At 38.6% G+C, this 26,642-nt stretch overlaps 2 protein-coding genes and 1 long non-coding RNA gene across 4 annotated transcripts; 1 reads left to right on the forward strand and 2 right to left on the reverse strand.

Annotated features, from left to right (window-relative positions):
* On the reverse strand, positions 1 to 11,409 carry LOC113686173 (NADH dehydrogenase [ubiquinone] flavoprotein 1, mitochondrial). Its single transcript, XM_027203770.2, has 19 exons — positions 11,221 to 11,409; positions 10,932 to 11,005; positions 10,345 to 10,371; positions 10,103 to 10,171; positions 9,640 to 9,736; positions 9,466 to 9,517; positions 8,748 to 8,881; positions 7,525 to 7,694; positions 6,666 to 6,735; positions 5,606 to 5,661; positions 4,963 to 5,028; positions 4,127 to 4,229; positions 3,723 to 3,786; positions 3,062 to 3,152; positions 2,437 to 2,499; positions 1,979 to 2,033; positions 1,423 to 1,463; positions 821 to 889; positions 1 to 431 (listed from the first exon to the last, which is right to left on the reverse strand). Exons 1-19 carry the CDS (start codon positions 11,261 to 11,263, stop codon positions 345 to 347), a joined length of 1,431 nt encoding a protein of 476 aa, XP_027059571.2. The 5' UTR covers positions 11,264 to 11,409; the 3' UTR covers positions 1 to 344.
* Positions 11,410 to 13,498: 2,089 nt separating this feature from the next.
* LOC149051944 (uncharacterized) lies at positions 13,499 to 16,164 on the forward strand. Its single transcript, XR_016186393.1, has 3 exons — positions 13,499 to 13,778; positions 14,082 to 14,156; positions 15,968 to 16,164. It is a non-coding gene; the product is annotated as an uncharacterized LOC149051944 (long non-coding RNA).
* A 1,736-nt stretch (positions 16,165 to 17,900) lies between these two features.
* Positions 17,901 to 24,864, reverse strand: LOC113686183 (uncharacterized). Of its 2 annotated transcripts, none has more exons than XM_027203776.2 (2): positions 24,338 to 24,864; positions 17,901 to 19,057 (listed from the first exon to the last, which is right to left on the reverse strand). In XM_027203776.2, the coding sequence occupies exons 1-2, from the start codon at positions 24,467 to 24,469 to the stop codon at positions 18,086 to 18,088; spliced, it is 1,104 nt and encodes a 367-aa protein (XP_027059577.2). In that variant the 5' UTR covers positions 24,470 to 24,864; the 3' UTR covers positions 17,901 to 18,085. The 2 variants fall into 2 exon arrangements, with proteins under 2 accessions (XP_027059577.2, XP_027059578.2); XM_027203777.2 differs by lacking the exon at positions 24,338 to 24,864 and adding an exon at positions 19,267 to 21,460.
* Positions 24,865 to 26,642: the final 1,778 nt, after the last annotated feature.

Raw genomic sequence — 26,642 nt, forward strand, 5'->3', positions numbered from 1 at the left:
TTTCAAACTTTCGTTTTATTACGTCCTTTTATTTACCAGTCATTTAAAATTGGGAGTGGATTGTATACCAATCTGGACAAAACCAGCAGAAATTCGACACAAAAAAAGGAGTGTTCATCTCATTAACAAGTAATCTTGCGCTTTTCATCGAAATGAAAAGGACGGCCCTTATGACCCAATAAACATTTACAGTTTTGATGTACTATCTCACACTTTTAATGAACAAGTATTCAAAAAGTAAAAAAAAAAAGCAGTCAAATTGTTGGGTTTTTCTCAAGGTCAATTTAAGAGTCTACGAAACTCGCCGATTTGATAATCTGTACACTAGTCTTTAGTCTGTATTTTCAAGCTGCTGTAGAGCCTTTCTCTTGTTTGGCGGCGTATTCTGCCATCCTCTCTTCCAGCATCGGCCTAAAGTGACGAATCAATCCCTAAAAAGATAAAAAATACAAGAGCAGTTTCTTCGGCTGTTTCACTCAAATTGAGCTCCACCTGTCACGTTCGTCCCGCAACGTATATCTACTGAGTGTCCCCTGAGTGCAATCTTCTACCATTTGTAAGTAGTTTTGCGCGGCTAAAGGAAAGTTAGGAACAAAAGAGGATTCTAAACATCTGAAGTAATGCTTTCACAGTTCACAGCTTCATTCAAGAGTCCAATAAACCACTAGCCAAATATCTGCACGAGCGAGCACCTTTCACAAACATGATGCCTCTGTCCAAATGACGCACGCATCACAGGTTTTCCCGCGCGGTCGATTTGATACTGAAAGCGCGCGAAATTAAAGCCTTGAGGAGGAGACTTTCGCTGGAACCTCCTTACCTGCACTGGCCAGGCAGCACCGTCACCCAATGCACAGATTGTGTGTCCTTCAATCTGTTTACTCAGCTCCTATTAAGGGCAACACATTATGATAGTGATGAGGTTACAGAAGAGACGAAATGAGAGAGAGAAAGGTACCATCTTTAACCTTTGACTCCCCAGATCTGATTGTTAATTCTCCCCTCTACCAACTACAGATTTCCATCTAAGTTAGTAATGAGAGGTTTGCATTGCAGATCAAGATAACAAGTTCTACCAGATAGGTTTGAGTGTTCTCAAACCCTGTTTGCTGGATAATGTATATGGATATTATAGGGAGAACTTATATGTTGATCCGGCACTTGTGGGTGAATTACTACACTCAGTAGGAGGCGCAAGATTTTTGAGAAGCAAGGAAATAGGATTTAATTACGACAAGAAAATGGGGTTCGGTGCGATGCGTAATAATTTAAGGCTGCACGAAAATTAATTTAAAGGTAAGTCTGAGAACATTTGAGGCCATCGATCCGTCGAAATTTCAAATTTAAGAAAGTTTCTTGCACTAATAAACGAAGCAATTGCCCTATTTAAAACAATTCCTCTTTACTTAATAAATCTCTTACCCACAACATATCAATCTCATCTGGTGTTGCTTTCCCCTCAACTTAAAAAAAAAAAAAAGAAAAAACGAAAAGAAAAATTAAGAACGAACGAAAAAAATATTTCTACCAGGAAAAAAAACAGAAAGGAAATAATAACTAGAGATGTTCCGCTACTAAAGAAACATAACTACACTCAAGGAACTCAAAGTCATGTATTGATATTCTACTTAATTCGTTGTTGAAACTGAACAACGTGTATTCTTTCAAAGCGAGATAAGACAATCAGGAATTGCGGTGTCAAAATTGCACCCTAGTTAAAAAGAAACATAACGAAAATTAAACAAAGTGAAGAAATAAAGAGATTTTTACAACACGAGGCTTACAAAATCAACAAGTAATCATTTAAGGAGCGACATAAGATGGTTAATGAGCCCCTTTTTGGGAATGAGCTCACGCTTCTCGAACGCAGACCAAGCCTAACCGAGAGTACGGGGTAATTTGAACCTAAGTACCAAACGGGGGAAGATAATGGATTATTCTAGCTGAAAAAAGATCTAGCAATGAAATGACAATTTACCAAATCTGTACATGATGGTAGTCATCCAACTACAGCCTTCCCTGCAGGGTGTGCACTGAGGAACAGGAAATAAAAATGGTACAATCACTGATCTTAACCCTTTACACCCTAACATCAGTATGCATATTCTCCATACTGTTCTCTATACATTTCCTTAGGTGCTGACAAGGAGAATTTGTTTAACAATCAAGAGGTTCTTCAGTTGATTATCATTTCCTTTATTCTCCTGACCTTAGTGTGTGATTTAAGGGTGTGATTGTAAGGAGAATTTAGATGCAAAACACTTTTAGGGTTGAAGGATTAAGTTTGAAACCTGACGAAATAATTAATTCAAGCGAGCATATTCATATACGTTTCCACCTTGAAGTGTTGCAAGGAGGTCACTGTACACAATATCAAAGTGCCTGTAATTCTTTTTAGGACGTTAGTAGTTAACGGAACACACATAACAGACTTACCTGGCCACAGCTCTCGTGCTTGTAAAACTCAATCAGTCGAGCAATGGCAAGGATGAGATCACACTGAAGGAAAAAAAAAGACAAAAAGGAGGAATATTACTGTACATGAATTTTTTTTAGCATGAAAACAAATGAACGTTAACGAGAAAAAAAAAAAAAATTTTTTATACGATTCCGAGAATGGTGCATTCGCGCTGACCATGAATACCTCTTTAAATCCCTCTGTGTATTCCCCTCGCAATTTATATGTAAGTAAAAGTTAAACCTTTTTTTTCAAAAATACTTCTCTTTGGAAATTTTAACCTCGACTATAAGAGTTTTGCAAATAACGTTTATCAAACGTTTCTTTCGATTTAAGACCAATTACTTTGCATATCAAGCCATAGGGAAGTCAGCTATAATTTTTCTGGCCACCAATCCCTTAATAGCTTGGCTCCGGTAACCCCCGAGTTACGGATAAAAAGCCGTTTTTAAGCTAGCGAGACAGACGCCTGTCGACCTCCCGATACATCGGAAAACTGTGGAACGGTCGGGAATGGGGAAATCGCCGATGGTCTATGTTTTCCTGACACATGAAAACCAGGCTTTAGGAGATAAAGTCTTCAGTTCTATCAATTTCACTTACCTGCTTGTTCATCACGATAATGGCAGCCGTTCCCAAACCAGTCTGTGCCTCAACTAAGGCATCAAAGTCCATCAGTACATCTTCACACACACTACAAGAAACAAGAGAAGAAATTTTCTAGTCCCTGGTAAGCCAGCTACCACCAGTAAAATTTAACTTGTACAGGTATGCCTGGAGAGAAATTGCCATAAGTATCGAGCGTCGCTGGTCGAGTTTCGAAAACCCCATACCAAAGGAATCACAACAGCCAATCGGAGAAAAGGTCGACGTTATCATTAGCCAATGAGAACTCAAGGTAAAAAGAAGCAACCTACATGAAACGCGGGAAAACGCGAGTGGCCAAATCACGATTGGCTTCAGTTTTGAATCTGATTGGTTTGAAGGTGGCGCGATTTTCTGCCCAATCACGAGGTGAATTTACGCAACACCAACGCCAATGAGCCCTTTTCGATACAGTAAAAATCAAACTTGTCTCCGAGGCTTGGGGGAATAAAACAAAGGAAATCACATTGAGGTTGAGGGATGAGTAGTTTACTTCTTTTCTTTAATTCCCCATAGCCTCTGAGCCATGTTAGAATTTTAATATATCGAAAATGGCCTATTATGCAGTACTTTCGACACTCGGGTTATAAATTGCTCTTGAAAAATTTCAACAACTCACCTTTTCGGAATAAGCGGAGTTGATGAGCCGCCGGGTATAACAGCTAACAGGTTGTCCCAGCCACCTTAATGGCATAATTGAAATAAATAGAAACAAAAAAATATCAAGTATTTTGTTTTTAAACAATAGAGTTGATTCAGTGCTCTTAGCTGCAACCGTTGTGAAGGAGCAAACCTATTTCAAGTTTCTCATAGAAACGGGAAGGATTGATCCATCATATGAGAGCAGCCGTAAAAAAAGAACCTATCACCTAGTGTACTCAACTTATCAGAGGTAAATTAAAAGATTTCCTTCTATCATGTTGAGTGGAGGTTGCATGTCGCGAATTGATGAAGTTGAAAAGATTGAGCTTGAAGCTCTGTTATACGCAGTTAAATAAGAAATTTTATTCTCAAACAACATACCAAGTACTCCTCCGGCGTGCTTTTCAATGAGCAGCTTTAAGGGAACAGACATCTCCTCTTCAACAGTACATGGATTATTTACGTGGCCAGATATGTTGAATAACTGGAAAGAAAGAACAGTTATAACTATATAAAAAAAGATACTTTAACTAATTCTAGCTGAGCACTCTTAGCGATACGTGCAGTAAAGAATGTCGCGTTCTAAACCAAAATTAAATTGATAATGAAGTGTTTCGTCACTCTCTGCCTATTTTCTTTAAAACTTTACTGGGCTCGCGGCCGGCCAAATCGATCCCTTTGGGCATACCCTACGTTTGACCGCGAGTCATAACGCTCATATCAAGGAGAAACACTGTGGTCGCCCAAGCACATTGAGCAAAAATAGCACTAAGTGTCTTCTTTTCCCCCGCGATGACCGAGCTTTACTTCTTGCAACCGTTCCATAATTTTAGATCATGAAATGGCGACTTTGAAAAACGCGAGCTTAGAGCATTGTACAGATCTAACTCCACGGTGGCAAACTGATCTCCTTTACATGTATATGCAGCTCAACTTTGTTGATAATCTTACTATGGATTCAGAATCCAATCTATTTGTTTTGTTTCAGGCACTTTTGTCTCACTAAACGCATTTCGTGATTTCTAGTTGATTGAGTACGTGTATTTGCAAGCATTCGCCCCTCACTAGGGTGCATTTTTTTATTGCATTCGCGTGCAGTGACGCTCCGTATGTGTTTTTTTCGCGTGTAACGCGCGGGAATTTCACGAGCTTCAAGTGCGTGTAATACTGCAATACACGTTAGCGGTAATGTACATGTAAATCTTTGTGATACTTGCCTTGGTTCCAGTGTTTCTTGGTCGACCAAATGAAGAAAACCAGTCACCTCCTCTCCTGCAAATGGCCTAAAAAAATTCAAACAAATGATAATGGTTTGTCTTTGCAACAAGATGGCCATTCAAGACACGGCAAAGGACAGTCGTAAGAGAGTTAAAGGAGCCGCGGCTTAGAACCTGAACGGCTAAAGCAGCCGCAGCTATGAAGAATTGCGGTCGTTTCACCGACGACAAGTTCGCCAACGTCCTTAGTCGTTTCGCAACGAGTCAGGTCAGTTCGCTAGAGTCTTAGAGGTCGCTTTGCTAACGTTTGAACGTATTTCACTGTAGTCTCTTTTCAGTATTGCTTCTTCAAGGAAACGACATGTGACATGTACCGTGAACATACGTGTAAGATCGTCCGAAAATGGTCTTGTTGAGATCGAAATGACTTCATTTGTATCAAATCGACTCTTTCGTGTGTCGAACCGACTTTCAGTTTGTATTGAAATGACTTACCTCCCTTACGACTTTTTATACGTTTTGTAATACGTTAGCGAAACTACCAGCTCTTTATAAGACGTTAGGGGTACCACCTGAGACGTCGGCAAAACGACCGGCTACCGCAGTGGAAGAGTACCCCGAGAATAAAATGTCAAATACAAACCGGTGCCACAGCAACAGTTTCCACATTCGCCACAGTCGTAGGGCAGCCAAATACTCCTTAAAACGGAAAAAAGAGGCACATCTAATCAGCAACGGTGAGGGAAAAAAACAATTACAGGAACAAACTCAGTCTCAGTTGGTAAATATTCACCCCAACGATCAGAAAACAAAATCAGCTTAGATGAGCCAGTTAGCGTCTCTTGGCCCTCCTCGTGTAGACTAAGAGCATTTCCTTCACTGTGACGAAGTCCACCGCACGAGTCCAAAAAATTTTGCCGAAAAAAATTGACGTCGATGCCCTGCGGGTGCTCTAGGAATGAATTGCATCGACGTCAATTTTTTTTTTTGGGACTCGTGCGACGGACTTCGCTGGAAAGAAGGACTTCTCGTAATCTACTTCATATACGCATCCAATCCAGCAAGAGTGGCAATATCCACAAGTTTCAAAAAACACATGTTACCGATGGTCCTTCCCCGCCTATAGGACCTTTCACCACCCTCTGTTCAGCCGACAAGTGGACTCTCGGGATTAAGTTTTACCTTCCCACTCCTTTTCAGGGAACAGCTGCCTAAAACACCCACAACAGCCGCTTATGGGAAAAGTTAGTGTAACCTTTAATCCAGGGTTCGTACCCTTTTTCAGAAAAACATTTCGAGGATTTTTCTAGGACTCAAATTGATTTTTCCACGACTCCCAATTTCCTCTTAAATTCCCAAGATTTCAAATTCAATTCTCCCTACGGTCTTTATTTATGTCTTAAAGCGTAAAATCTGAAAACTTTATTGCTTGAGTTCAGTAGATTTCCACGAATTTCAAGGATCTGTAGTCTTTTTCCACGATTTTCTAGTCCTGGAAAATATCAAAATAAAATGCCAGAGCTTTCCAGATTTTCCAAGACCCATGAGAACCCTGTTGAATACCTCGAGTCAGTTTGTATACCACGAAAGACTTGGATACGTGGGTGGCTTGCCCTAAGTGCGAAACCTTTCTTTTCCTCCTTGTTGTAAGTGCTGGGTAGAAATGAAACATAAGTGTACCTAGGATGTTTACAAAGACTTACCAACATCTGCAGGGAAAGGAGGCTTCAATCGGGGTTTGCCTTGTTTTCCTTCTAAACTTTCGATCAGCGCCTGATTACAGAAATGTTCAAATCATTTCAGATCAACAACAACATGTGCAGTATTCACACACACAAAATGAAATTCAACCTGCTTTTCTTGCAAACAACAAGCATTGTTCTCTTTACAGGAAGTGACCAGTAAAATTTGCAACCTAGATTATCTCTTAACTCCTAAGATCTGATTGTTAATTCTCCCTTCTAGCTGCTACACATTTCTTCATAAATCGGTTACAAGAATTTGGTGTTCAATTGAGACAATAATCATGTTATGACTGATCAGTTTGAATATTCTCACTACCTGTTTGCTGAGTAATGTATGGACACTGTAGGGAGAAGTTACGAGTTAATCACGACTGAGAGTTCCAAGGTCCATACCGCCTAAAAACACTTGGAATTCTTGAAAATTAAACTAATAAAAGGGCTCATCTATCACTGAAAACTTATTTTACCTGTCGTGCTAACAAGGGAGAACAGCGAATATGCTCAAAACACACTACGTTTTACAGTGAAATTCAGTCACACCATCTTGCACTGTGCATAAGTATCTACTACTTTAACCCCCGAGAGTGACAAAAATCTAAATTCTCCTAATAATATCAACCCTACAACAAATATTAAGGAAATGAGAACAAAGGAAACAATCACAAACTAAAGAAGATCTTGATTGCAAACCAAATTCTCCTTGTCAGCACTACAGAAAAACTTATAGGGAACAGTAAGGAGAACTTGCACGCTGATGTTAGGGTGTGACTCATCAATACGTTCCATGCTCAAGAAAAGAACAGTGGATCCACATTACCGTTTCTTCTCCACAGATGTATGCCCCTGCTCCTCTGTGCATGTAGACGTCAAAATCATATCCACTGCCACATGCGTTTTTTCCAATCAGTCCTTCGTCATAAGCTTCATTAATTGCCAACTGCATGTTGGATGCTTCATTGTAGAATTCCCCTCTGATGTAAATGTAAGCTGTGAAGTTCAAAAATAACAAAATCGCTTGTTTTATTCTAAGTTTTCTTTATGATGGGATCACAAAGTTTTGTTCCATAAAAATTGGGAAAAACAAAAATTCTTCTCATTTCCAAGTACCTCAAAACATTCTTTCAATAGAGGCAATCCTACTAAAGTCTTCACCAGAAAGCTTGTATGAACCAAGTATTCAGTCTCTAACATGTACATGTATAGTGAAGATAGCCACAATTTCCTTGCAGCTTAGGTTTACAACATTTGACTTCCCATCAAGCTCATGTCCAAAAATTGATTGCATAAAACTACAGTTAGCTGAGTCTTGTATCAGCCAAGAAAAAAGAATTGAATCTGGAAACATTACAGACTTTTCCAATATCTGACACTTCAAGTTGTATTATTATAAGGGTTACAACCATATGACCCTCTTCTCCACAACTCAGATACAAATATCACCCCTGAATCACACATAAGGTCACACGACAAAAGGAAATTATAACCAACTAATGAAGCTCTTGATTGTTAAACAAATTCTCCTTATCAACAATTAAGGAAATGTGTGGAGAAAAGTATGGAGAAGATGCATACTGATGTTAGGATGTAAAGAGTTAACCTTAAATTTTCAGCATTTACTACTTGAACAATCCTTTAATTCCAAGAAAAGGATTAATTTTTTTGTGCCAATGAGTTTCACCAAGTCAAGCAATGATCTTCACAAGCTGCAATTCAAGCAATAGCAAAAAAGAAGCCTGCAAAAAAATGGGGCTTAAACAGGATTTGAACCCATACCTTCCAGATAATAGTTGGGGCCCTATTGCCTACTGAGCTACAGAGCTGCACATCAGGAGTGGGGTACATTTGAGAGGGTTTTTCCTGTCCAATGGAGGAATATGATCCCAATCTTGTCCAAGCCTGAGGCATCTTTTCTACAATTCCTTAAATTGCACCTGACCTACCAGGGCCACTGCTTTCCTTGAGTTTAATCAGATGGTCAAATGTAACAATTCATTCAGAGTTGTGAGCAAATTTTATATTTAAGCCACTAATTTTTCTTACCAGCTCTAGCACCCATGCCAGCACCAGCCACCAGACAACCTTCAATAAGTTTGTGTGGATCATGCCTCATAATCTCTCTGTCTTTACATGTCCCTGGTTCTCCCTCATCAGCATTTACAACAAGGTACTTGGGTCTAAAAGGTAAATAAGGAAAAACACTTCACCAATTGGCCAACAGAGAGCTTGTGAAATAAAAGAGGAAAGTTTCTAAAAAAATTGTGGTGCTGTGTCAAAGGGGGGAGGGGGGGGAAGGGGGGGGAGGTATGTTTTACAAGATAATTTGGTTTCTAAAGCTGATCTTTCCTGTAATTCATCATTTGCTCTGATCTCTGATGAGGTGTTAGGTAATGTTGAAATGTCAGCCTTAGAGAATCCTTGAACAGTGGCCAATTTACATTATCAACTCAGTGCTTAGAACCAAATGAACTCGCTAAAAAGTAATACTGTACTTCTCAGAGGGGGTCAGACTACTTTCTGTTATTATATTAATTAACCCTTTAACTACCAAAAGTGATTCAAATCAAACTTCTCCCTGCAATATCCAAACATTATCCAGCAAACAGGTAATGAGAATACTCAAATATATCAAGTATAAGTTGTTGTCTTGATCTAACACCAAATTCTTGTTAGTAATTTAAAACGAAATAAGTAGTAGCAGGAAGGGAGAATTGACTATTGGATCTTGGAAGGATGAATACCCTGAATATGTATGCTATACCTTCCATCTCCTGGTTTGTTCATAAACCCCCACTTCATGCCAGTTGGGAAACCTGAAAGAGTGGAGAAATATTCCACATCTCATTTTTTTAATTGTTGGAGAATTAAACAACACATAACCTCTTCATTACACAGACGTCAGCACATTGCCAAAGAAAAAAAATCACAAACCAACCTGCCCCTCCACGTCCTCGTAATCCAGATTTGCTGATTTCTTTGATGATCCAGTCCTGCCCTTTCAGTATGATTTCTTTTGTCTTATACCAGTCACCCTGAGATAAACAAAAGCAGACAAAAATGGAAAATATTTTGACTTTTGTTTTGTTACAAGATTTTTTTCAACCTGAGCCTGGTTGTCTGAAAGGTGGTTAGTGCTAATCTAAGATTAAAAGTTAAACTTGCTCTTGATTTCTCTAGAAATAGAGTATATTTCGGGGCTTCTATTTTAAAGGTTTTGCCCTAGGAGATGACCAAACTGAAGGAAAAGGTATAAACAACTAAAAATGTCTGTAACACTACAAAACTAAATGAAAAATTGTTGGCTACCCCTTTCAGAACTCCTACCACCTTCATGCTATGGAAACAGAGATAACTTCAATCAACTCCAGTACCTTAACGTGAGTATGGACATAACCTACCCTTTTACGTGCTCCTGATAACTTCCAATCATGGCGACCGTACAAGTTTGTAAAGATACGGTCCTCGTCCTGGCAACAAACAAACAAATAGATAGGTGCATTTCATTAGCAAGAGATACCTTCATGTATCTGATATTGTATTACTGCTAGTGTCTTTTTGCTCTAGATACAATTTCGCATTTCTACATCATATCCTGCAAACTGAAAGATTTGAATCACATTAAAAATGTAAAAAGACTAACCTTTAAGTTTCCAAAGGAGGTTTTGGTCTGAAAATAAAAAATAACAGCAAATTAAGTGAGTCCACAGAGAAAAAAAAAAAGACAGGTTGATTATGCATCAAAGTTAATCAAGCACCATCCATTATTACAAAACCCACTAAAAACAAGAAAAACCAACAAACACCACCCCTGAATAAGTGCTGTATATAGAGGCATTGCACTTATTCTTTGATTCCTAAGAGTGACTAGCACCTAATTTCTACTCATAGCATCAGCCCTGAATTGCACAGAAAGGTCATGAGAATCTCCAAAATGATCACTCAATGAACGGGGCTCAGAAACTATAGATCATTATAACATCATTCTCCCTATTATATTTAGGAACTTGCATCATGAAGGGGGGCAGTAGCATAAATTTTCTGCAAACATAGAGCGTGCCAGTACAAAGAGAAAACTAAATAATCTCACCCAAACTACACAGTGAATTATGTTTTGATCATGTTTCCATTTTAACTGCTAGGTCACTTTCGAGAGTGGCCCTCAAAATTTCAGAGGCGCTATAGCACTTAACCAAGTAAAAACTGTATTTAAAACTCTTAGAAACAAACCTGTGATGGAGTAGCCGCTGTGGAAGACAACCTTGTGCTAACCAAAGCTCGACATAACGAGTGTAACTGCCCTCCTTAAATATTTAGAAACAGATATAAAAAAATCAGTTTCGTTGATGTTGTATAGATCACATTCCATAACGAGCCCAAAGCTTCCGTTACACGATGTAAAGCTGTACAAAGTTTAAACCAAGCCGAAGGTATCCCGTCGTAGTCTCAGAGCACTTCAGTTCATATCGACGGTTGTGTTTCACACGCAATAACAGTTTTTCTTGTTTTAAAAACGTACCTTGCAATCCATTTGTGTGTAACCTTGTTAAAGGCTTGGCCATGGTGATGGCTTCTGGTTGATCTATGGGAGTTTAAATCTCAATTAACAATGTGAACGACAGAGAATTCTTTAAGTCGTGGATCACAAGTTGCATAACTAGACACTCCGTTCAATATGGCGGACTAGTCAACAAAGCAGATGAATGATGGGATATTTGGGTCCAGTACTTTGCGGATTAATCTCGGCTGTGAGTTCCTGGTACTGGTAAAAAGTGTGCTTTGGATGACAAATAAAAGCATTGAAGGAGCGGACTGTTTTGTCCAAAAATATTGCTAGGTGGCATACTTAGCCAAACCAGAGTTCTCGGTTCCAGACCTCTCTATTTAAACTTATGCCCCATTCACACCAAAGCTTAAACATGTTTAAAAGTTGTTTTGTTAAACACAGTTTAATTTTTTTTTTCTTCATAGAAACTATTTAACCGAATATTTTTGACTTGAATGTAGCACATTGGAAATGTAAGTTAGCTAGTACTTGAATCCAATGGAAAATCAAGTTTTTCAGTTCTCTGTTTATAATTTTCATTCAATGAAAACCAGTTTAACAAAACATGTTTTGCTGGTGTGAATAGGGTATTAGACTTAACAGACTTAACCATTTACTCGCTCTGACGAAGGGCTAACGATCGAAACGTTAGCTTTGAAACTCTTTACGGTGGCCAATTTACATAAGCGACTCAGTTGATAAAGCCAAATTATCTTCAGTAAATTATCACGGTGGCTAATTCACATTATCAACCCAGTTGATGTAACCAAATTGTGACCTGTTTTTGCATAACTTAAACGCTTTTTAGCAAATTTATTGTTGCATAAAGGGGTAAGTTTCTAAAGAAACTGTGGTGCTGCGTCGGTGGGAGAGTATAGCAGGTAATTTAGTGTTAACAACTGGGTTGAAAACGTAAATTAGCCACCGTAAAGCTTTTTTACCCTTTACGGTGGCTAATTTACGTTTTCAACCTAGTTGTTAACACTAAATTACCTGTTATTGTTGCATACATAATAAATATTTTGTAAATGTCCCTTGAGAGCGCGTCTGACGCAGATGTGTTTTTTTCTTGCCATTTTTGTACGATCTTTTATAAGAGGAAAGTTTCCGAAAGTTCCTTATGAAACGTGAGCTGAGAATCTTCAGATTAGTATTCGTTTATTTCGCATACAGTTCTTCTTTGATTAAAGAAACGATGACGCAAACAATAGCTAACCTTTGGGAGTTAGGCTTTGTCTTTGTCTCTTGCATGGATCCGTTTGGTGATGGCCACCAGATGCAACTACATAGTTCATAAAGCCGGAAAAAATGAATGATTAAAACAACGTAACTGCGTTTCATGTTGAAACTCAGTAGCCATGCAAAATCTTTTGTCTTTTTTTTCACTCATGGTGAGGTAATAAATCATTGGGACGTGTAAAGTTGTAAGCCATGAAGGCTTCAAAACAAGAACTTTTTTTTGCAAACACTAATACTAACTCTCACTCAATTCCCGCCCGCTGTCTACTGTTAAAATTCCTGGATGTACTTATCCTTAAAATAATATCGCTTGCCTGTTTAACCACAGCTGGAACTTTCTTGTGGTCACTTGGCTCAAAATGATTGGAGGTCCATTGAACGTTCTGTTCGCCGTCCGAAAAACGGCTGGGAAAAAGAAAAAGCCGCAAAAATCTTGTTTTCAAAGTTTTTTTTTTTTTTTTATCATATTCGACAACTGTGGATATCCAGCCACAAGAACAATCAATCTAAAACCCTACTGTACTCAACTGTAATTATAATAATGCGATCCAAAAAATATATATTTTTGTTGATTGGGTCATTTGACTTTCTTATACCCCATTCACACCAGCAAAACATGTTTTGTTAAACTGGTTTTCATTGAATGAAAATTATAAACAGAGAACTGAAAAACTTGATTTTCCATTGGATTCGAGTACTTGCTAACTTGCATTTCCAATGTGCTACATTCAAGTCAAAAATATTCGGCTAAATAGTTTCTATGAAGAAAAAAAAAATTAAACTGTGTTTAACAAAACAACTTTTAAACATGTTTAAGCTTTGGTGTGAATGGGGCATTAGATACAAGTCATTGTCGCATAGGGTGGGGAGGGGAGAGGAGAGGGCAGTTGTCATCAATAGAGTATAAAGGGGTACTATAGAAAATCGACTGCAATTGCCAAAGAAGGTGGTGGGGGTGGGGATTCATGAGAATACTACTGAGCCATATATGACGAAAGTGAATCATTGGTCAAGAGATTCTATGCAATTGTGACACACAATGATAAAGTGACACAAAAGAAAAACAAAACAAAACAAAAATAATTGAACATCTACGGCTTACATATAGCCCTGCATATCTTGAGCGACTTCATTTCGCCACCTGAAAGTGATCGAAGCAAGTCCACCAAAAGCGAATTATCTTAAAATGATGAAATCAACTTTCTTGGTAGCTTTCGTGGTTAGTGCATTTCTGCTGGTCATTCTATCAGCCCGGAAAATTCCAAATGCCAGACATGTGCAAGACTCTCCAGGTTAGTTTTGAAGATAGAACTGTTATTGCATCAAATCCGCTTTTGCAGTTGCGCGCCTTTTTTTTCAAAGGAAATTATAAAAAGTTGAATTACCTTGAATTAGACAAGTGCTCACAACTGGACCTAAATTTCGAATCTCTGTTGAACACGCGAAAACACACAGATTTATTTCTTTGGTGCTAGCTTGAAGTTTTTCAAATTTAATCCGCACTCAAGCTTCCGATTTGAAGATTTTTAAAAGACTCGCTTTTCTCTCGATATTATTTTGTATTACATAATTTTTTTTGTGTTTTTTCTCCAAAGAGCGTTCTCTCAAGACTGGAAGAAAAACATCATTGGCTCGGTTCTTCGAAAGAGCCAAGATTCCGATGCAGGATGGTAAGTTACTGAATATCTTGTAGTTAGGATGCGCGCCAAAAGTAAAAGGCTTCTGTATGCTAAATCAGTAGCGCCTTAAATTGCTTATGACACGAAATTTTGTTTTTGCATTTTCTGGTTAATAGCTGTTTTTAAGATTTGAAATAATCGACCTTAGCGCTTAGCGAGCTCCCCTTGACAATTTTTTAGCGCACTGAAAGTACGATTTTGCGAAAACAGTGTTTGTCAGTCTTGGCGTAATCTTCGTTCGATGCACGTAGCACTCCTTGGTAGGCTAAACCGTTCTCGCAACTTATATTTCTTCTTTACTATTTATGCATGAAGGTAGGTATAAAACACTATCGGACATTATATCAAGAGTATTTCAACGCTGACTAATTCAAAATTACAAGAGATGTGAGAGAGTTTTCACAGTTTTTTATGTCATTACCCGCTAACTCGTTACCGGTCTGCGGGACACTTTTAAGACAACATTAGAGCAATTTAACGCCCGGGAAAAAACGAGTTTCAATTTTTTTCCTTTTATTTTCCATCGGAATTGGTTTGTACCTATTATAAGTTAAATGAGTACCCATAAAAAATCCGTGTCATAGGCACTTTGATTTCTTTGAAGAAAAAGGCGGGCGGCAGTTAACAGAGCTCTTAAACAACAGAATTGTGTCCTCAAACAGAAAAATTAACATCTCAGCTACCTTCTGGATCCCATGAGAATCGACTTAAATAAAAAAAACAAAAAACAAAAAACGAAATAAAACTATGGGGGCTTTTGTTTTTTAAAACAATAACACCTAATTATAAAAATGTTGATGATAAGAAAAATGCAAAGATCTAAAAATCTAGATTTTTACTGTTCACCTCAGAGACTGTGCCGTGAATGAAAACTTTTCCAAAAAGTGGACAGGAGACGTTATTGAATTACTTTAAATCAGTTCAACTCGAATTTTTTTAAGAAATGCCTTAGAACTGTCAAGATTCTTGGAAGAAAATTTATATGCTAATTATTTCTAAATGGGTTTTCCCTTTTGATTTTGTGTATTTGTTTACCACAAAGAGACCTTTCAAAACCGCCTCGTCGCCAACACCTGGGTTCGTGATTTAGTAAGCACTGACGCCCAACAAGCAGCTACTTAGCAAAGATCTAAGCCCGCTAAAGACTTGATAACTTTTTCAGGCCTCAAATTTAGACTGCAGTCGACTCCCGTTATTCCAGACACCCTCGGGGGAGATTTAGTGTCCGTAAGAGCGAGAGTCTGCAATGGCAGGAGAAGGAAAGAAAAAAAATTGTTTTGTCTCTAAACATGTGAATTAATATGTAATTACGCAAACAGAACGAACCAGAAAAAGATGCGTCCGCAAGCAGGAAATTCTTATATTCGCACCCAATTGAAGAATGGTTTCTTTGTTTTCGTTTATCAGGCTGTCGCTTCATTTTGGACCGAGTAGCGAGTAGCGAGAGAAAAAACAAGTGAAATGTCGCGCTGGCGGGGGAGCAATGTATATGTGTGGGGTGGGGGGAATGCATATGTGGGGGGGGGGGGGCGGGCGGGCGGGCGCTGTGTTGTGTTCTCGGTTGATCAGGCACGTTACTTCAAGAACGTACATTGGTGAACGGTTAGGAAAGTTTCACGAAAAACGGATATGTTAACTATAAAATTACCAAAATTTTAGTCGTAAAAGCCAGCACCCCATTGTGACCTTCTTAAAAAAAAGAGGAGTCTATCCTGATGCCTTAAACCAAAACGTTGCCAAACCGTTTTATTACGCTCCAATAAATCAACACCTAACTTTTTGTGTGTGTTTTATTCTTCCAGCGACTGAATATTGTCCTTGTTACTTTTGTGCCTGTGGCTGGGGTGTGGCAGATCCGGACTGTGATTGCAACGCTTCTCTCCCAGACGAGGAAGGATCGGGAAGTTCATAAACATTTAGCCAAATACAAGAATGTAATCGATTCTTTTTTTAAAATTCGGTGTACGTTGCTGAAATAAAGTGCACCACACTCAAGAAATCGATGTTATATTTAACGTGTTACGAGTTATTTTCTTTTGAGTGGCAGGTAATTTTTTTTAACATATCGAAAGGGGAGGGGAACCCGCGTTGTGTGGAGGATTTTGGGGGTACGTTTTCAGAAGAGGGGGGGGGGGGGGAGAGCCATCGTCGTTAAATGAGTATTAAGATGGGAATATAGAAAATTGACTGCCAATGAGAGAGATCATTAGAATACTACGGGGCCTTAGTAAGGATCAGGTAAATTTCATTGCGACATAACCAATACACCCCCTCCCCTCCGCGTCCCTGGCGATAAACGATCAGCATTCACCATTTTGATGCTCATTTTGCTTTCGTTACGTCAACAAAAACTTCCTTTCGGCTGAATTAGGAATCCATGCCGTTATTCACTCACCTCGGACACCCTTATCATCATTTTGCTTCGCTTGTTTTATTTCGAAATGTTCCGCGCACATTGTATTCAATGTCCAACAGTTTACCATAAAATAAAACCTTGATCTTAAGTTAGAGTGGCTACCTCCTAAGCTAAGCTAGAATTATTTTCTTTCTGAATACAAATATTGGTTTAATGTCGGACCATGTCGGACTGATGTTGGTTGGTATTTACTCGTCGCTGATCAATATTTTTCTTCCGTTTTGTCGATTATATTTTTTGCCCTTTTTCGTCGGTGGTTAGCCCCATTCAGACCTCTTACATAAAAATATAAAAGTGTGGCGTTTATTGGAAACCAAAATAATCAAATTAAACCCAAAAGAAATCTATGGAAGACAGAGCGGAAAGTTGATATTTGGATCCTAAGAAAGAAAAGATTTGAGCAAGGAAGAGCTGATATTAAGCTATCGGGGTCATTTATGTCAGAGAAAGCCTCCACTACAGAAAAAAAGGCCTTTGATTATCACTCAATAGGATCATCATGGGCATGAATGGAAATATATCAGTTAGTTCGAGAAAAATTCGACACAAATATCACCCATTTTGAGACTGCAATGGACCATTTTCGATGTAATTAAATGCTAACATGGCTCCGAGGCAATAAAACAAAATAAATTAATTATACATCCATAAACCTCGATATGATTTCCTTTGTTTTATTCCCCCAAGCCCCTGAGCCGTTTGAATGTTAACATACCGGAAATGGCCTATTTGTGTGCACGCTGCCATGTTGGATTGTATGACGCTTTATGGTTGCAACCATATTCGATACGATCCTTCTGGGACACTCAGAAACGAAATAGCTTCTGTTTGATGACAGGGTAATTTTCGGGTGTCGAAAGTAATCTCAACCAGTCAGATGCAAGCTAAAAACAATCGCGACTTGTCGTAAAAAAACAAACAAACAAACAAACGACCAATCAGAAGAAAGTAAAATACCGTCAAGAGCCAATGACAGAGTTAAAGAAACCAAACTGCCTAAAGCGCGGGAAAACGCGGGATTAGTTTTGGTTTTGCATTTGATTTCTCGAGAGAGTGGCACATGTTTTCTAGACCAATCGCAGAGGGTCTTATAACGGGGTTAACCGTTATCCGAGGACGGCCAAAAAATTTAGCCGTTAGGCGTAAATATTGACAAATTTTAACCGGTAATCGTAAAAATAGATGTCCGTAAAAAATTTCTTTTGAGAACGATGGAAATATATATCAACCGTTTGCCGTAAATTGACCGAAATCTATCACCCCATTGAGAACCTCATTACAGAGCGAAGTTGTACATAAACAAAGCAATTACAGATTAATTTTGAAACTGAAATGAAAATTTACTTTAATCCTGGTTTCTCAGCTACTCTAATGGATCTTTATATTATAAAATATTATAAAACATTTTTATGTTATAGGCTGGTTTCTGGAAACAAGTGTCACTGAATCTTTTGTGGCGGCAATTTGCTCCTCCCTTCAGTGGAGTCTTGTCGTGCAAAGAATATTAAACGAGAGAGACCTGACTGGTGGATCTATAAACTCTACAAGGTCTCATTTGGTTTGATTCAAATTCCCTGGCTTTATCCCAAGCTGGCCTGCTGAGGACGATCTGACTTGTCGATCTTTTGATAGGCTGGTTACTGACAACAAGTCTCACATTATCGTTTGTGTTTTTCGACCCGGTCCCCGACCGCGGTCGTCCCCCGCTATGCATTACGGGCATGCTACCGTGCCTCGTGAGTGAGCCAAATACAACAGGTAGTTTTTTTGGGGAAGGGTAAGACACTCTGTTGTCGTCCTCGACTTCGCTCTGTTGGCGACGATATCCATAAAAAGCGAAAGTTTTTGATCTAGTTGTGTTCCGCTGTAGAGCGTCTCCGGGAATCTCGTTGATAACTGGCATACTTCCAAAGCGATTGAAAGTTCCGTCCGCAAAGAACTGGGGTCGATTTCGCGGTGACACTACGTCGGTTGATGGTCGTTCGACTTCGATTCCCGCAACACTCCGCGCGCGGACTCGGACTACCCCACGCGTGGGTCCACGCTCAGTTTCACCACCGCCATTTTCTTCTCGTTTCACACCGTAACCGGCATACTTGGAAGAAAAGGAAAAAGAGCTGCTTCTAGGTCTGACGGGTGGCGGAAAGGTTTTTAACAATTCTTGTACACTCTCCTCTAACTCCTCATCATCGCTTCGTTCTTCGTCGCTCAAGATCCCGGAATCTTGTTTAACGTGACTTATTCTGAGCTCTTCCCGATCGTTGTTTACGACTTCAACTTTGGTGACGTAGCCTCGAGCGTGGGTGGGTTCGGGTTCGGGTTCGGGTTCGGGTTCGGGTTCGGGTGTATCTTCTTGTTGGTTCTCTAATTCCCATTCCTCCCGCTCGGTTTTAAGCTCCTCTCGGAGACTGGAGATGCTTGAACGCATTGTCAAGAGCTGTTTGTGCATGTCTCTGTCTTGCAACTGCATGGCCACCTGCAAAGTTTGATTAAATGACTTAGCGAAATGCGCAACTCCATTAAATCACTGAACAAAGTACGTAAGTTTCTAAAGAAACTGTGTGCTGCGTCTGTGAGAATATTACAGGATAATTGGGTTTTATTGACTGAGTTGAAAATGTAACCACGGAGAGATAATTGCCACCGTCAGAGCAAATGACGAAGGACTAACGTGTTTCTGTATACCTGCTGTTTACGTGACTGTACATACTCGTAAGCCCTTATTCCATCCTGACTCAAAGACAGTGCTCCCGCAATTCTAGATAAGGATATTGATGACTCCAATTCGGTCCTCTTGTATCATTTTGTTTATTTTCTTAAGTCACCGAGGCGCCATCCACTATCATTTTCATCTAAACGGCCCATATTTATACACAATAAAGTTTATATTCAGCGCGTGCCATGGCCTCTTTTTTTCCTCCTTTCTGATACCGTCAACTAAATATAAACTCCTATTGTTAGGACCTGAATGGCGACAGAAGGCTTGTGAAAGCTTACCACCGAATTCACAGCAATTTTCAAGCAGTTACAAAAGCCAATCAGAGTGAAGGTTAACATCACTATTAGCCAATGAGCGCTCGAATTTAAAGCCGATAATGTGCCTGATGCGCGGGAAAATGTGAGTGCGTAATCGCGGTTTGTCTTAGTTTTGCATTTGAAAGGTGGCGTGAGTTTTCTAGACCAATCACGTCGCGAAGTAAAGCAATAAAAAAGCCATCCTAAATAACTTGTGACAAGCTATTCAAACTTCAATCATCATACGGAGAAATGATTTTTTACAAGTAAATAAGTAGTAATTGGAAAACTGTGAGCTTTATTCCAAGAGTCGTGCTCTTACTCACCTCGCCCCTACTCAACTTAACACGCAAAAATATGGGACCTTTTTCTTTTACTGAGCCACTGAATGGTGTCAAATTTCACATGGACTTAACACCGGAAGCTGGATAAGCTCGCTTCATAGTGAAACCTGTATTAAGCCGACACCCACGGGATTAGTAAAATGCGTAATGACAGGCTTAAACTTTTCGGTCTGTTTGAGATCAATAAAGACGTCACTAACTACTTTATTAAATTAAATGTTTCGCGCCTTTTTATTCTTCTTCTCACTTTGATTGACGCGGATTGCCGAAAGGAAATTAGATTGCAAATATCGCTGGAGACAAAGAAGGTGTATCTCGCTTATTCTAGTTTATGCATCAACATGTTTACTCGACACATTTCGGTGCTGTTGGGTCATATCACATTTTTAGAAAGGATAGGAATACCAAAGGATGGAATTTGGCGATTTTGAAAGAATCTTTCGAGTTTGGTGAGGTTCCAGCTTAAAAAATAAAACTTAAAATGTGAATATTGCGCCGACACGTTTGATGGATTTGTGGTTTATATCGGTTTTTCGAAATCACTTCACCTCTATCATCTCTTCGATATTATGTTCTATCAAAAATTTTCCTCTTTGCGGTTGGTTTAAACGCGTCACTTTGTCCAATATATCCAAAATTTACGGGGAGTATCAAGTGTTATTAAAAACTGGATCATTGGTTAATGTTATTCAAGATATTCCATTGGCTTAGTCATCATGCATCATTGGTTATGAGCCATTATATCCTGCATGCGCACGAAGGCGAGCTACACCAGAAGAGTTTTTGTACATTGTAACATGCTGATCGTTCTTAAAAAATAAAGTTGGAAGATTTATCTATATTTTAGGGTGTTTTTGATAAAAAAAAAAGTTATTCCACTCGCGCTTGTAGAAGATACGGGCCGGCCTCATCCATGTCCAACGCACGCTCGTGGGGTAATTGATAAGTATTCAGTCTGTGATAGTTCTCGAATTTGGGACCATGCGTCCACTTCGATTATAGTATATAGAAGTTGATTTAAGAAAGCAAAACATATAGCTTTTGTTACAGGGAGTGAGGCAGACATATTTGTTTTATAAAGTTTCTCCGAAAAATCAACAACCGTTTTCCACAGTAAGCTGTTTGTAAATGTTTTGTTTCGTGCACCACAAAAAAAATTGGAGGATGATAGAGACAATAGCCAGCCTTAGGCTCGCAAATACGCTTGTATATTTGACCTGTCTATAGAGGCTCACAGCTTTTCTCGAGCATCCCTGTGGGAAGATAGATTATTTGCATCTCACAACAGACTGTTCCCGAACAAATATCCAACATTAGACGCGCTAATGGGAGCCTTTTGATCACATTTAAGTTATTTTAGCCTTAGTTTGTCAACACACGATAAACCTCCAAGGCACGTACGTTTTGCCATAAGGATTAAAGCTATGACCTCTGGATTAATTTTTTAATCAGAACTGTAGCTAAATTCGCGAACGTGATTGGTTATCAGTCGCAGGATTTGAGCACTAATAAGACAGTTGACGTTTTATTCCTGTGTAACTGGACAGTGTATGCGTTTGGGGGCGCTGTTTATTTAGCTACTGCACTCATTCTCTCACTTGTGGGAAAAAGTTCATTATTTTTTTTTAACCCTTAAACACGTGTAGCTTAAAAAAAGTTACCTAAATGTTTTTAGAATTTTGATATAACTGCTTTACGATGTATCGTCAAATTTTGTCTCTGTTCTGTTCACAGGCGTCTGATCCCTCGTACCATCCCTGCCTCAGTTGTGCACCATTCTGTCCCATCACCTTTATCAATTTTCGAGTCAAATATTTTGAAGTGATTCGCGAAACTTTTCTCAAAGAATCTCTACGAATGTTATTTACAGACATGTTGCATGACATGAAGAAATATACACGTAAACGATATTGATTGTCTTCACAAACAAAAGCTTTAATATCCTGAATTAAAAATGAAAAAATAATAATAATGGTCCCAACTAAAGCGAGAAAACTAATTTCAAAGCATTATGCAGCATGCACGAAAAAAAAGAAATCGGTTACAACTCGGTTATCACAGCCTTGTACCACAGTATTGTTGTAAAACAACACAAAAACTTATGTAATCAGTAATGAACAAATTAAAAAAAGTAATTTATTGCGTGCTCGAGTGTTTAATGATGTTTATGCACTAACATACTTCAGAGTGAATGGTATTTGATGATACTAGTTCTGTTGATAAAGTTTAAGGTGACTCTGCTAAATATACTCTCCACATCTAAAAGTATACCGCGTTTTATTTCTTCCTCTTTAGCAGGAAACATACAATTGTATTCATTCACGAGGGTGGAGTGTCCAATATAACGACATAGATTTCATGACTTTTAGATAACTTTTCGAGAATTCAGAGTTTTTAAATATTGATCCCTGTATTCTTTAGAACATTAAAAGATGATCATTAGGCTTTTTTGGCAATAAATAGCGATATTACCCTCAAAAATTAGTTTTCTGCGGTTTGAATCTATCAAACGCCTTCTTTTCGATATGCGCTGAAAAAAACTGTAGACCCTTAAAGGGGAAGTCGATTCATCAGTTCTTACTGATTTCCTTCGTAAAAAGATGAAAAGAAAAGAAAGAGATTTGAAGTAAAGGCAGTGTAAAATCACTGACTGTTTGAACTAAAAATCACCGGTTCTAAATTTATTGTGTTGAACCCAAGAGGCAAAACGTGCATTAGTTTGTACTCTGAGTTATGTACATAAATTTTCTTTAAGTGCCCACTTCTGGAGAATGACTTTGGAGAGAAGATCTATAAAATTCAAAAGTTTCCTAACCACCATATTTTGCCACCTGCCTTGATGAAAACCCCAAAAAATCTTCGCTAGAAAATTGAATGCAAATGAGTCTAAAACAGTTATGTCTTTGGAGTGTGAGCAACGTGGCTGTTTTTTCGTTGTATTGAAGATAACTTGATAAAGCGTTTGAAAATAAACTTAATTGCGTTAGCTCTTGATATTTTCCGGTTGATTTGGTAAACTTAACGACTTGCCTAAGGGTCAAAATCGCTCCTGCAATGCAAGTATTTGAAATGCACGTCACAAGTAACATTTAAGACCGCTATATAAGAAGACATGTAAATTAAAAAAAAAATGATAGTCTGACCGTGCCAATATTTTCCACAGTCCATAAAAGAATTTGTTTAAGCAGGTTCTTTCCGTAATATTGATTCGAAGGACATTTAGACCGAGAAGAAAGCGTAAAAGAAATTGGTTGTAGAACTAGGAACTTCAGAACCATGCGTGATGTTAAATAAATGTAAATGTACTGAGTCAATTTGACTGTTATGACCGAGACATCTTTTTGCAGCTAACTATAGTTCATAATTTCGTTAACCTTTCTCGGCAGTGAACGGTTCGTTTATTATTATTTACAAAGTTTTGACTAAATAATTCCTTTCTTTGTGCGAACGAAACGCTATCGACATTCGATGTATACCCCTGAAGTTTCTGGAAAGATAATTGACTCGCGATCGAAATGGAAGGTTTGTTCATATAAATTGAGCGGCTACCATTTTCCTGTTCTTAGCTCTACACTAAGCGTTATTTCGAATGTGCGATCTTTGTCAGTTCACGAACCGCAGAAACACGAAACTTAGAGCAGCCATGCGCGAAGGAACATGAATCGAACACTCGAACGGGATGGCATAAAACATGATGTTATATACACATGTTTTTACTCACACTCTTGGTGATTCAAGTTGAAGATACAACAGTAGTTATTGTAACCGAATAATTTTACATCCCTAAATGCGCGATCAGCCTTCTTAAATATGTATGATTAAAAGTATCTTTTTACAGCAGACACGGGAAAAATCTGCGGAAATCATTTGGTACTGAATTTAAGTCGTTTCATAAATTATTTGCTTGTAGAGAGACCTAAACAAACCTCAAATATCACATGTTAATGAAAGAACGAAGTATATGTCTTCCTTGTATCCTGCAGGCTATGGATAATATTGAGTCTGAAAATATTCTAGATTAAATTAAAATAGAAACACAAAAAGAGAAATCTCTTGTGCCAAAAAATGCGATAAAAAGTTCGATATTCATCGGTGTAGTCTTCATTAAAAACCTTTGAAAATAAATTGCAATAACATAACGCGCAAAATGAATACAGACTAGTGATCAGCGAAGTAATTTTTTCACCATGAATCGTTGTGTTTTTTCGAACACATGATCGATCGTGGTTTTCTGCGAACGAATGTACATGGTCGATCTAAAAATCATTTGGTTCCGGCTGTCAAAATTCAGCCATGGTCAAGTATCTTGTACCACAAAAGAATATTTTCTACCGATGTCACAAAGGTGCGAGTTCTTAGAGAAATGATATCTGTTAACAGAAGCAAAAGGTACTCACTAGCTCTCCTCTCAGCCATGCTAAAGCGGTATCCATGTTTGGGTTTCCAGTTTTTCGAAGTTTTGTATCCAAATCTGGAACTCTTGGACCTAGCGGCGAAGGCCAGAACGGTGGCGAATCTGAGAAATCCATGTTGCTTTCCTGCAATGAGTCGTCGAAAATAACACCACCTTTTAATTCGGTGCTCGGTGATCATACAACAACTTCAGGATTACTGCTTATCCAAGCAATAAAAAAGCCAGGAACGGGTAAAACCAGTTCGCTTAAGTCCTTGCAGCACGGCACTCTAGAATTTCTTGCAACGGTCCATACTGCGCGCCAGTAAATATTGTTTATGAATAAAATTATAATTCCCTTGCGGCCAATCTATTGTTTAGAACACTTCTTGTTTTCTGAACGATTTAATTGTCCAACATTGTTTGCTATTAAATTTGTGGGCGACTTAACTGAGGGTTTATGCGCCCTCCTAGCCAATTACGTGGGAAAGTCCTAAAGAAACTATTATTTATAACAAACGGCTCGCTAACTCTCTGCTGGCCGCGGTTATTGTTTGGTTCTGAAACCACCGGAGTGCTGAAAAATTTGCATATCTAACTCTTTAGCTTTGTAGATATTGAATCATTTTGTTTATATTGTTACTTCAGCCAAAGAAATCTTGGATTTTTATAAAAGCCTAAATTCATCATGATATCTAGTCATAGTGACCCTGATTTATATAAAACTCAAACAATACACGTCTTTATAAGCTAGACTTTTACTACTTCTTTACTCCTCTTTCTAGAACGAAATCTGCTATTAAAATTTGCTTTTCCGGCAACTTGTTCCACATTATTTACAAAACTCAGGGCGAACAAGGAATTTATTTGGCGTGCTTGTCATTTCAAATTATCGTCACGTAAAGTGTTTCTTATAGAGAAATAAAATAAATCAGAATCTTTCCATAGAGTTTTTTTCAAAGTTTTGAAAAGTTTCTTTTACATCCTATTTTCTTTCGTTCCCGAGAATTCTAACAACTTTGTTTTTCCTTTATATACTAGCTCAGTGAACACTCGGATTGTTTGAAAATGTTTACTTTTCAAGTTAGCCTCGAATAACTTTCTTGCGGCACCAACGTCAAGAATAATTTTAATGCATCTTTCTCGTCTGTGAACAGAAAAAGTCGTTTGTCACTATCTTCAGACAATAACCTTTACATTTCAAAGTGTTTAGCCTTGAAGTGAAATTTATAATTGCGAAATCGTGTGGAGGCTAATTGCACAAGAATAACATACCGGAAGACATACTTAGCTCTGTTGTATAAACTGTTAAAACAATAAAAACTCTCCTTTTGAAGTATTTAGTAATAAAACCAGTCTTGCAAATGGAAAGTACTTCATGCGCCAACTGAGAATGTCTTAATCGCTACCGCAGCTTCCTCTTCTTCCGCAAGAATTTAAATAACAAAAAAGTCAATGCTTGTTTAATTGCATGTCTTGTCAAGAGAACAAACTGCAACAAACTAAAGTATTCCAATGATCGAATTTCTCTGAGTTGAATGTATTTATTACTTAAAGATGGAGGCTTGCGATAAAACATTCTGGTTTTTGAACATGGATTCCTATCCGAGAGAAGGTTGAACGATCAGGATAAAAGCTCTCACAGCATATTTGTAGATTAAACCCCACCACTGTACTTTGATCCAAATTATTTTGAGGGATCATGATAAATGATATCAGTGGTTGCTAGGAAAACCTCTGGCACCAAAATGAGCCTGGTTCGGGACTAATAATAATTTATCAGTTAGGGGAGGGGGGGGAGGGAATTGTGAAACGATAAAATTTACCCGATCTCCCCTGAGGCTCTTTAGGGTTCTACTAACCCCCCCCTCTCAATGGTCATCGGTACATGATAATCTCCCTTTTATACTTTGTCAGCGTCGACTGATCCCCCATGAGGCTCTTTAGTGCTCTCATGACCTCCCCCCACCCCCCATTGGTGGTCAATATTTCCCCTCCCCCTTTAAACTTTGTTACCGACGACTGATACCCGCTCCGCTCCGCTCCCCCTGAAAACTATGCGATCCCTAAAATTCCTCCGCCCCACCCTTCCCCTAGGCCGGATAAATAATGGCCAATCTCTGAGCGTTACGATTTTTGTCCTTTGTTCAAACTATTACTCTGATTTTTCCTCTTGGTAAGGGTTAACCGTAGTGATGTGACAAGTTAAACAAATCCTAGACTGTAATAAACCGATTCGACCGTCCTGAGGCTGTAGATTACGCTAAGGCTGTCAGAGAATCAGAAAGAATTGAACGAAGTGGTTGCCA

Source organism: Pocillopora damicornis, chromosome 1, assembly GCF_964200805.1.
Source record: "Pocillopora damicornis chromosome 1, jaPocDami1.2, whole genome shotgun sequence".
In the NCBI taxonomy this organism is placed as follows: Eukaryota; Metazoa; Cnidaria; class Anthozoa; order Scleractinia; family Pocilloporidae; genus Pocillopora; species Pocillopora damicornis.